The 12,363-nt window shown below is 42.4% G+C and overlaps 1 protein-coding gene across 2 annotated transcripts in view; it reads right to left on the minus strand.

The window, feature by feature from the left end:
• Positions 1–2,201: 2,201 nt before the first annotated feature.
• Positions 2,202–12,363, minus strand: part of NUP88 (nucleoporin 88) — a gene marked incomplete at both ends in the record, with an annotated part of 37,594 nt that continues 27,432 nt past the window's right edge. The window contains 9 exons of one of the 2 annotated variants that reach the window (XM_080712799.1): positions 2,202–2,265; positions 2,728–2,846; positions 3,994–4,120; positions 4,396–4,476; positions 4,602–4,667; positions 4,740–4,865; positions 5,115–5,273; positions 7,246–7,347; positions 11,645–11,735. In XM_080712799.1, the coding sequence (XP_080568925.1) occupies positions 2,202–2,265; positions 2,728–2,846; positions 3,994–4,120; positions 4,396–4,476; positions 4,602–4,667; positions 4,740–4,865; positions 5,115–5,273; positions 7,246–7,347; positions 11,645–11,735 (935 nt within the window). Of the gene's footprint in view, positions 2,266–2,727; positions 2,847–3,993; positions 4,121–4,395; positions 4,522–4,601; positions 4,668–4,739; positions 4,866–5,114; positions 5,274–7,245; positions 7,348–11,644; positions 11,736–12,363 lie in introns of both variants that reach the window. The other variant, XM_080712798.1, reaches the window with a different exon arrangement.

Below are 12,363 nucleotides of genomic sequence, written 5' to 3' on the forward strand. Positions count from 1 at the left end.
AGCATAAGGCTGGCAAGCAAAAACACATTCAAGAATAGATTAAGGGAATTTGAACACTTGGCTGAGGACATTTATATAATGGAAGTTGAGTTTAAAGGAAAAGCACAAGAAACTTTGCAAGCACTTTTTCTTTCTACCTGGGACCTGTGTGGACCCTAGGAGGCACTAGGGCAAAGGTGAACTGGCATCGCCTACTCTTTCCAAGTGTTTAGTTCTTGGATCAGTGGGAAAAATAAAACAAGCTATATCTGACAGCTAGTATACATTTTATATCTGCTTATTTTCAAATTGAACTCCATGTTTCAAAAGTGTTAAATATAGAAATGGTAGTAGTGAGGTTTGACAGGTATTTTCTTTTATAATAGACTGGAGTGTGAGTGGCAGTGCTCACAGTGAAGTTGGGGAAAGCCAGTTAGTACTTTGATCAGCTTGGAAGTCTGCATTGTCATTTTCTAGGTGAGATTCCGTGCCTCTGTGGAAAGCCTCGGTGGAACAGGGTGTCTTGGCCACGTCTTTGTGAAGCATTGCAGAGAACGGATGCGTGTTCAGGATTTACCTGCCGCAGGGCTGTCCCAGAGTAGCCAGCCAGTGGAAGGCTCAAAAGTAAAACTTGTTTTCAAGTAAATTTTGTAGTGGTGATATAACAGTGGGGTACCTGAGGGGACTTTAGGAACTTAGCGAACTAAGTAGATTTTTTTGGTTCACTTAAAACCACCATAGACCTGTAGTTTAAGTGAACTGTCTTTGTTACAAGTCATTATGGACTTACTCTAAAGATCTTTCTTCCACAGGACAAATGATAAGGACTACGTTGCCTTGTCCCATGGCTTATTTTTGTAATCCTGCATTCATGATTATGAACTCAAAAGTAAATACTAATTATGGAAATAATGCTCAAGGCTTGCCATGCATGAAGCTTTTTAATTGATTTAAAGTCCCTTTATATAAAGTGCTACTTGTTTTAAAGGAAACATCCTCATTGAGTTTTGGGGAATCTTAATTAATTGTAGAACATGACTCAATTATATAAGCTTACAACTACTCCCTTGAATAGGCCCCAAGCTAATTTGTTTCAGATTAATAAGGTTAGTGCTATAAATGATGGGTAATTCATACTCTCGAAATTTATCATTCCCAGTTAATTCTTCTGCTGAGACTGTACTATACAGATATTTTTCTCCAGAAGATGAGTTTTGGGGCAATAAAGTCATCACGATTTAGGGAAGTGTTTATGTACCATGGCAGATGCACACTGTTAGAAGCCACTCACCTGAGAAAAATACCCTAGAAAAGTACAACTCAGAATCTGTCTTATTTGTCTGAAACAAACTGCTGTGACAATATTCAGGTAGGAAACAATTCTTTAAAAATGGGTTTTCTACATAAAGGGGATCTGATTTAGAAGATGGACAAAAGATGAGTTGGGGTTCACAAGTGTTCCTGTGCTTGTATTCAGTCTACACACCTGTTCTCTGGCATGTCTAACCTGAGTTACCTCTTACCTGTAATGTACCTTACCATGTGGCTTTTAATTTGGCAGCCACTCAGCCATTTCTAGGCAGGTATGATACTACCTTTCAGAACTCACATTGGCCCGTATAAAGACTTAAAGCTAACAAGACAAAATCAAATACTGCATACTAAGATATTTCTTCCTCCCTTTAAGGTGCTAAAATGTGCACCTTTTACCCACTTAGACAGCACAGCCAAGCTCAGTTCTGAAAGGCAACAATGCCTGTGAGGAAGTGGACTGGAGGCAGCCTTTGCACTCGTGCGTCTTAAGCTCTGCTCTGACAGACTGCAGGTGTGACTGTTAACTGTACTCAAGGTGTGTCCACAGAAAGTGTTCAAATTAAAAAAGCTGCTGCCCAGGAGACTGTGTGGCTTTTTCCTTGTGAATCCTGGGGTTCTGACTCCCACCAGTTTGGCTAGCTTAAACATGGAGACGTGGCACTTTGCAACTGAAAGTCTGTACCAGGTGGTGGTTTTGTTCAATAATGGCCCCTTCTGGAATACAACTATAGACTTTATAAACCACACTGCAACTTAAATAAAAACATTTATTCAGTAATAAAACAGTATTAAAAATAATGAACAACCACACCAATTTAATCCAAAATGTCTTTTTATAAATCAGTATGTTTACAATGAGCATAAACATTTGGCTGTGTTAACCTCAGATGTGACCGGTCCCGACGGTGTCAGAAGTTGACATGATTGCGGATATCATTTATTTGCTTCACCATTTCTCTGATGTGTTCACCCCTGTAAAATCAGAGTCACTCATTCTGACTTGATGAATACGTTATTAGTACAGAGTTGTAAACATTTAAACCAGTAATGCTGAAATATCTAAACTGTTCTGCTTTAAATTACATCTTGAAGTTTCATATGGATGGCAATAGTGCTGACTCATTGAAGGCAGCACCCTGTGGTTCAACTACTGGAATGTTTTCGGTGTGGTGCTAGGGATCCAACACCAAGACCTTCTAGTCAACATCACTGAGTGCACTTCTAGCTCCAGAAAGTACTTGTGAATGTATGCACTAAGAAATAACTGAGCACACAACAAAATCATGTTATAGGAAACCATCACTCTCCATCCATCCTCCTACCACTTTCATTTCTTAAGATTGAGCACACTTTATCTGGACAGAGAGGTTGATTTTGGCCTAGTGCAAAGAAAACCTATCTTGCCAAAATAGCCGACTGGGAGCATTTACTTACTCCTCTTTCAGGATGGACTGGATGCATTTCCGCTGGTAGGCACTGAGAGAGATGCTGGGTTTCTGAGGACTTGGCACTTTTTCCATCTTTCGCTGCTGATAGTCTTTTTTCAGAGTAACCTTAAGTATCAAACAGAACACAGATCTGTGTTGGCTCTGCTTTGCCACAAATTTCTTATTTATAGTACTGGGGACGGAACTAAGGGGTGTTATACTTCCAAGCTACGCTCCCAGCCCGATTTTTATTCTTTTTTTTGTGTGTGTGGGTCTGGGGATGGAGCCCAGGGGGGCATTTGACCTCCAAGCTACACCCCCTGCCCTATTTTTTATTTTTTACTCTTGAAATAGGGTCTCACTGAGTTGCAGGGGGCCTAAGTAGTAGCTGAGGCTGTCCGTGAATCACGATCCTCCAGTCTCAGCCTCCCGAATGCTGGGATTACAAGCGTGCACCACCACACCCGGCTCCTTTTTAAAAAACAAAAACAAAAACAAAAACAAAAAACAGGGTCTCACAGCCGGGCGTGGTGGTGTACGCTTGTAATCCCTGCGCTTGGGAGGCTGAGACAGGAGGATCGCACAGGTTTGAAGCCAGCCTCAGCTACTTAGTGAGACTCTCAGCAACTTAGTGAGACCCTGTTTCCAAATAAAATATAAAAAATAGGTCTGGGAGTATTGCCCGGAGGTAGAAAGCTTCTGGGTTCCACCCCAGTACCACCACCCAAAAAAAAAAAAAGGTCTCACTAAGTAGCTGAGGCTGGCTGCGAACCTGGATCCTGGATCCTCCTGTCTCAGCCTCCCAAATGGTGGGATTACAGGTGTGCCCCACAGCGCCCAGCTGAGAGAACGCTTTACATATAAAGCCGTAGCACACTGCCAGAACTCGATGATTACAAATGTGTCACCACGCCTAGCTTTCATCCCACTTCATTTCAGCCTCACAAGTATTGGGATTACAGATACTATACACCCAGCTATAATTCATTCTTATTTTAAAAATTTTTTATTTTTTTGTACTGGGGATTGAACCCAGGGGTATTTTACCTTGAGGTATACACCTCCAGCCTTATATTTTTCAAACAGGGTCTCGCTAGGTTGGCGAGAGTCTCACTACTTGCTGAGATTGTCCTTGAACCTGCAATCCTCCTGTCTCAGTCTCCCAAATACTGGGATTACAAGCTTATGCCACCATACCTGGCTTTATAAAAGTATTTTCTATAGAACAAGTGCTTAAAAATACTGGACTGAGGCACTTTGCATCAATTCCTACCTGTTTGATGGCATTGCCCAAATGTCGAAGTTGATCGGGTATCAGCTGTAATTCTTTCTTCATGTCTCTCTCACTATCAGAGAGAACTGGGAGCTGAGAGTGGAAACTGTGAAGTACTTTTTTCATCCTTTAGATAAGGTAAGCAAACATCTCAGCTTAAGATCTCTGCTCATTAGGAGAAATATAATCATCAACAAAGCTCATGAATCTGCTTTCTGGGAAGGAGGCCTCCAGGATGGGTTGGGGGACAGGGTCATGTCTTCCCTAGCACACTGCAGAAGAGCAGGGGATCCACTCAGTTCTGAAGGTATGAGCACCTGCCAGGCTCTGTTTCCTTCACCGTTAGGATCTGAATACCGCTAATACCCTGGTAGAAAACTGCGTCTTACCTAGCCCACTGACCTGTTCATGATATCTTCTTGTTTTTCTTTGGCTTCTTCATATTTGTCGGCTAATCGCTCGGCCATTTCCCGTAGACTCTTCCTGATGGTGTAAGAAATAAGAGGCTCTGGGTCAGCTTTGTTGGAGCTTGGCGTGGCTCAGCATCCTAGGGTGAGGTGCAGCCCCACTGTTCCTGCCCGTTCCCTTCCCCGAGTTGTGACACTTACCTCTCCTCTCGACAGTAACTGAGATCTTCCAGTTGTTTCTTTTTTTGGTCACACAATAATTTGACCCTGCAAAAAGAAATCAAGTTTACTATTATACAGCAGCAGGTGGGGATCAATTATGAACTCACAACATCCTACCTCCGCTGGATTTCTTCCTTCGCCAGGTCCTGCTTAAGAATGTACTGTTCTCTGAACACCTGGGTGGCTCTGCTGATGAGCTGAAGACATTCTTCAGGAGGAGGGGCCAAATCCTTTTCAGATGATCTTCAAAACAGTTATTATTTTACTTAGCCAAGTAAAACTGTTAGAACCACGTCATAGCTGCCTTTTCCTTCTTTTTAGTCCTTTCTTTCTGTTCACTTTTATGCCACTTCTCTCCCCCCCACTCACTAGCCAATTAGATCTTCCGATGCCACCACAGTAAAAAGTACATGAAACAGCAGAGGACAGAAAGGATGAACAATAATTCTGAAAAAAACTATTTAGAAAACCTATATGCCCAAGATTCCATACTTCAGAAATGCTGGATTGGCAGCACTACGTTGCAAAATGCTCCTAATATGCTTTTCAAAGGAATCTGGAGTTTCGGCCAGAATACGGAGAGGAGACTCCGTCACTTCAACATCATCTCGGGTACAGAGCAAGGGAGGAGACGCTGGATGGACGGTACTTCTGAAAAATAAATGAATAAATCAATCCAAGTCTTGCAAAGAATTATTTATTACATTATAGAAAAAACAAGCCACGTTTATCCAGAACCTGTGACAAACAAACAAAATGGTGTTACTCTATGAGAATATAGGTTTTCACCATTGAGAAGGTAACCTTTGGGAAGCTATCTCCTTACTCTACCTGTTTCCATTTGTGAAAGCATTTTGGACTCTGCCCCTTCAAATGCTTTTTGTAAAGATCAAGGTGACATAAAATATAAATTCATCATGAACCCTTTTCCCAAAGGACTTGAAAGCCCATTTATTGTTTTTTTGGTTGTTAAAGCCACAAATACAAATAAATCAACCCATTCTTGGGTACAGACTTTATCAAAACTAATAATTAGCTAACTACTATATGCCATATTTGATTCTATATAACTTTATTCCTAAAATTGTACCCACTCAAGTGCAAGTATCTACAAAGAAAATTTCAGAAAGAGCTTGAGACTACAAACTGTGGCACCATGGTAAGGACTTTGAAGGCTGAAGTTCAAATTTGGAAAGTTTGTTAAGTAGTAACATAACTTTATAAACCTGTATTTTAGGGGAGTTGGCAGAATTTGTATGATTTGAAGTAACCAGATAATTAAATAGCCCCTATCCTCTCCAATTTGGAAATTCATGTTTTTCCCAAACTAGGAAGACTAGGCTTTATTTTACTAAAGGCAATGTGGAATTTTTAAAAAATATAATGAGGCAGGTATTTTTTCCCAGTGATTTTATTACTTTGGTTTAACCTTGCTAGTTTTGTGTCTTTTAGGAAAAGCAACATAAAATTTGTATTTGAAATCTACCCCCCCCCCCAGTAGAACGTGTCACTCTTTAAAGAGCGTAGGAAACCTAAGGACAATAAATTAATGCCAGCATTTTGCACTTAAGCATATATTTTGAATCAACACCAGGAGTGGGCGAGGGTATCATTAGTTTGATACTGATAACTCAGTGAATTTGGGTTTTGTTACTTTTGTGTGTGTGTGTGTGTGTGTGTGTGTGTGTGTGTGTGAGAGAGAGAGAGAGAGAGAGAGAGAGAGAGAGAGAGAGAGAGAGAGAGAGAGAGAGAGAGATAATAGATACAGGGGATTGAACCTAGGGACATTATACCTCTGAGCTATACTCCCACCCCTATTTTGTTCATTTATTTTGAAACAGGGTCTCAAAGTTGCTGGGACTGTCCGAGAACCTGTGCTCTATCTCAGCCTCTCAAATACTGGGATTTCAAGTATGTACCACCACACCCAGCTAGGTTTTGTTACTCCCGTTTCAGCGTTGAAAACTCAGGATTAGCCTGGTGTGGTACTTATCTGTACTTATATTACTTGAGAGAGGTTGATACAGGATGACTGCAGGTTCAAGGCCAGCCTTAGTAACTTAGACCCTCCACAACTCAGACCCTTTACCAATATAAAAAAATAAAATGGGGCTGTGGGTGTAACTCAGAGGTTACAGTGCTTACATGAACCCCTGGGTTCAATGCTAGTACCCCCAACACAAACAGAAAGAGCATGGGCTTAGGAATAAACCAGCTCTCTTTTACTTGTAGCTTTGGCATTTATTTAAACCCTCAAGTCCTGGTTCTTCTACAAGATGGGGGTAAAAAAAACTACTCTTATGATTTCAGGAGACAATGCAGGCAATAACTACTTTTGAGCCCAACACATGCCGAGTTTAATAACCATTAAATCTAATTCACATTAATAATAGAGTTCAGTATTGTGTTTCTTCTACACCTCAGAGAAGTTTTTTGGTTTTCAGCCAGTTGATGAAGATGCCAGAAACTATGTCTAAAAATCATTTAGCAATGACAAGGACCTTGGAAATAACTACCCTTTCAATCCTCAATGCAGAAGCCAAAGCATACACCAGGTATTTACAGCTTCAAATTGTTTGCATAACTGAAAAGAACTATGTACAGAATACAAAATGGGACGTACAATAAAGGTCTTGTGAGGCATTCATAGGTGCTGGTGATGCAGATCATTGTGGGCCCAAGGATGTCAGGGACGATCCAGAATCCTCGAATTGGAGCTGGATGCCTGGAGAAACACACATAATAGTTAAATTAAAAAGCAGCTAGCTGGGCGTGGCATCACACACTTGTAATCCCAGTACTTGGCGGGCTGAGACAGGAAGATCGCAGGCACACAGCCAGCCTCAGCTACCTAGTGAAGCCTTTCACAACTTAGTGAGACCTTGTTTCAAAATAAGGAATATAAAACAGGGCTGGGGGTGTCGCTTGGAGGTAGAATGCCTTGGGTTCCATCCCTAGTACTGCAAAAAAAATTAAAAAGCTGTAGATGAAATGAAACCAAGAACAAAGGTAAGACTGGTCAGTGGCCTTTTCAGGCCTGGGCTGATACACACCTAGGGTATACTATCTACCAGTGCAATGACCTCAAGGGTGGGGCCTGGACACTTGTAGTTCCCCTCATCAGTCTGAACCAAGCTGCCACTATACAGTTTTGAGGCCATCTGCCAGTCACTAAGGACCACAGCTTCATACGGCTCACTGTAACCTCAGTGGTTACATGAATTTCGCTCTTTATGCATCTTTCTCAACTCACAGGGAAACCCCAGACATCTTTGTGTGCCTAGTCTAGTGCACAAGAGTTCAGAAATTTGAATGAATAGGACTTTAGAGTTCACGGTCAGTGAAACCCTGTATCTACGACAGGACTTCAGTTAATGTGCATCACACATCTTCCTCTACTTTTCCTTCCTACTTCATCTGAAGGAAATGAAAACTGGCCCTCAAATGGGAACTGTCTTCCCTGCCAACACACTCCACAACCATCCTCCATGTCCACAGCACGTTATATCCCTGAATGTATGCCACCTCCTATCACACCTGAAAACTGAACCCTTACCCTATTCTCATTTCCTTCCTTTAGAATAACTAAACAGTCAATAATACTAGCTCCCCTTCCATATCTCCCATTCACCCTCTTTGGGAGAGGAGGAAATCTGGGTCTACAATATTAACATAAAATCTACATAAACAATATGCACATACACTATCCAACTAATGTCCAGGTTAAGCATTAGAACCCCGTGGCCTCCGACAGCCCTGGAGACACTTTGGTCTGTCTTTCCCTCCCCACAGAGGTGAACACTGCTCCAGGCCTTTCACACCGTCACACACTTACTTGGCTTTAGTTTTCCAATCTATGAATTCATTTCTAAGCAAGACTTTATTTTTACCTGTTTTTGAAAGAGATATATTTTTCCCTGTCCACTTTTCAACCTGGTGAAGTTTGCTGTCCTGTCCTCCACCCCCACCCTACATGTTTTCCCTGGGGCTCCTGAATTGCCACATCTAGACCCTGTGTGCACACCATCTTGCTGTGCTCAGCTGACCCTGGCCTGCTGCGGCTCTTCCCGACACCCTTCCTCCAGCCGCCCCTTCCTTTCCTTTGGGAGCCCTTCACTAGGTTCCTTCCCACGTGGGACCCCGGGGCCTCCACTCCATGGTCATCTGCCTTTGCTCACTTCTCTCTTCTTAAGTTTCCTTGACTAATTACAGGCTCTTTACAGAGAAGCAACCCTTCACTGTACCATGGCTCCGAGGCTGACAACCCCCAACCCCCAACGGCCGATTCCACATCTCCACATGTTGTTGCCTAGTAGGTTCCTCTACTTGCCCTAGGCAGAGATTCCCAAGCGCACTAGCTCACCACCCTCTTTTTAGAAAAAAAATGACCCAGCATACCCCTGTGCAATTCCATCGCTCCCTTATTCAACACTTCCCATTTGTACAGAGGCTACCATTACACCCCTGGATGGCTCCAGAATCCCCCCACACCCCCAGAAAATATGTATATAGTAACAAAAGCTCCAGATGACCTCACTAACTCATCCTTTGTCTTCCAAAATCCATTTGTTCTCTTAATATCCCCATTTGTCTGAAGGGGACCATTCTACCCATTTGGCCCAAGAAGAAACTTGGAGTCACCCAGGACACCTCCTGTTACAGCCTTTACAGCCTGAGGAGAAAGACAAGAGGCTAACAATATATTTTAGGAAACAAAAGCATTGCTGAAGCCAGACGTGTTGGTACATGCTTGTAATCCCAGCATTTGGGAGGCTGAGACATGAAGATCGCGGTTTGTAGACAGCTGCAATTACTTAGTAAGGCCCTCCACAACTTAGTGAGACTCTGTTTCAAAATAAAGAATAAAAAATAGGGCTGAGGGTATAGCTCGGAGGTCAAAAGCCCCTGGGTTCCACCCCTAGACCCACAAAAATAAATAAATGAATAAAAATAAAAATAAAAAAATACAGCTGGGGGTGGAGCTTGGAGGTAGAATGCCACTAGGTCCCATATCCAGTACTGCAAAAAAAAAATAAATAGATAAATAAAAATAAATAAATAAAACATTAAAAAAAAAATAAAGCTCTAACCGGGCGTGGTGGCGTACACTTGTAATCCCAGCATTCGGGAGGCTGAGATTGGAGGATTGTGGTTCACTGACAGCCTAAGCTACTTAGGCCCTCTGCAACTCAGTGAGACCCGGTTTCAAAATAAAGAATAAAAGAAATAGGGCAGGGGGTGTAGCTTGGAGGTCGAATGCCCCTAGGTTCCATCCCCAGGCCCGCAAAAGAAAAAATAAAATAAAAATAAAAGAATAAAGCTCTGCTGCTTCCTCCCTGCCCCCCAGTACTGAGGACTGAAGCCGGGAGTCTCTATCACTGAACTACATCCCCAGCCAGATTTTATTTTTTATTTATTTTATTTTATTTTTATTTTTTTGGTGGTACTGGGGTTCCTGGAAGCCCTTCTACCTCCGGGCTACACTCCCAGACCTATTTTTACATTTTTATTTGGAAACAGGGTCTCCTAAGCCAGCGCGATCCTCCTGTCTCTGCCTCCCAAGCGCAGGGATTACAAGTGTGCGCCACCACGCCCGGCTTTATTTTTTATTTTGAAAAAGGGTCTCATTAATTTGCCAAGTCTGGTCTTGAACTTGCGATCCTCCTTAGTACTGGGATTAGAGCTGTGTACCACTGTGCCTGGATAAGAAGCTCTTTCTTTAAATATATATATATAATAGTAGTAGTACTGACAAAAATTGTGTTATGTGCTACAAGAAAAGGAAGCCGGGTATAATGGGATATGCCTATAAGTATTTGGAAATCTGAAACAAGAGGATTGCAGGATCAAGGACAGCTTCAGCAATGTAGAGAGGCTCAACAACCTAGCAAGCCCTGCTTTAAAACAAAAAGTAAGCGGGGCGTGGTGGCGCACGCTTGTCATCCCAGCATTCAGGAGGCTGAGACCGGAGGATCGCGGTTCGTGGACAGCCTCAGCTACTTAGTGAGGCTCTTTGCAACTCAGTGAGACCCAGTTTCAAAATAAAGAATAAAAATTAGGGCAGGAGGTATAGCTCGGAGGTTGAATGCCCCTGGGTTCCATCCCTAGACCCGCAAAAATACATACATACATACATACATACATAAAACAAAAAGTAAAAAGAGCTGGAAGTGTAGTTCAGAGATAGAATGCCCCTGGGTTCAATCCACAGTATCAAAAAAAAAAAAAAAAAAAAAAAAGAAAAGAAGAAGGAAAAGTAAAGAAAAAGAACAGAAAAACTCTAAATTAGATTGGGGGATCAAGGGAGTCCTCTCTGAAAGAGTGACATTAAGATCAGAAAGAGCCAGGCATGGTGGCGCATGCTTGTAATCCCTGCGCTTGGGAGGCGGACACAGGAGGATCGTGCTGGTTCGAAGCCAGCCTTGCTGGCTTAAGAGACCCTATTTCCAAATAAAAATATAAAAAAATAAGTGCCTGGGAGTGTAGCCCAGAGGTGAAAGGGTTTCCAGGAACCCCAGTACAACCAAAAAAAAAAAAAAAATCAGAAGGAAATGTAAGAGCTAGATGTGGTGTGCACATACAATACCAGCTACCTGGTAGGCTGAGATAGGAGGATCACCTAAGTCCAGTTTGAGACCAGCCTAGGCAATAGAGAGACCCATCTTAAAAGAAAATAAAAAGCTAGGTGTGGTGGCACACACTTTTAATCCCAGTACTTGGAAGGCTGAGACAGGAGGATCAGAGGTTCACAGTGAGCCTCAGGTACTTGGTGAGGCCCTCCACAACTTAGTGAGACCATTTCAAAAGTAAAGAATAAAAATAGGGACGGGGGTGTAGCTCAGGGGTAGAATGCCCCTGGGTTCAATCCTCAGAACCAAAAAGAAAAGAGAGACAGTATGAGGAGTGGCCCTGAAACAGAAGCAAACTTTTAACAAACATCAGATGAACAGGATACTCTTGGGGTCAACCACCATATGTATGTGTTTGAACTACTGAGTTCTGTACAAAGAGACGATCCTTACCTGCATGGCAGTGGCTTTGTACAGAGGATATGTTCTACAAAGCATTTCTGTTCTGCAGCAAGTTCTTGTAAACTATCCTTATCTTCTTCATCTATAAAGGAACACATAACACAATTTAACTGGTCTCAACATTAAAATACTGATGTTAAATGCAATTAAATTGTTTCAATCATTGCTTCTCAAGAACTAACATCCTCCTGACAGAAATATTTAGTGACCAAAATACCTGACAAGCACAACTTGCAGGAGTTAAGTCTTACTTGGCTCACAGTTTCAAAGGTCAGTCCAGAGTGCGTGCGGAGAAAAGCCACTCTCCAACCACGGTAGCCAGAAACAGGGAGCGCAACATGAAGGGACTAGGGACCTGCAGAGTCCCAAGGCCATGCCCCCAGGGAACCCTCTTCCAGCCATGCCCCACCTAACCCTTCCTGCATTGGGACACCATACTTTCAACACACAAGCTTGTGTTTTTGTTTTTTGTTTGGGGGGGGGGGGGGGACAGTAATCCTACACTAACACCATAAGATATCCTTACCACAGGGGTCTAAATTTCTGCCCAGGGAAGGAAAGCAGGGTTTTCTTTGTTCTAGTTTTTATTTTATTTTATCTTTTGGTGGTACTGGGGGTGGAACCCAGAGGCTTTCTACCTCTAGCCTATGCTCCCAGACCTTTTTTATATTTTTTATTTGGAAACAGGGTCTCACTAAGTTGCTGAAAGC

This window comes from Muscardinus avellanarius (assembly GCF_963383645.1).
Source record: "Muscardinus avellanarius genome assembly, chromosome: 16".
Taxonomy (NCBI): Eukaryota; Metazoa; Chordata; class Mammalia; order Rodentia; family Gliridae; genus Muscardinus; species Muscardinus avellanarius.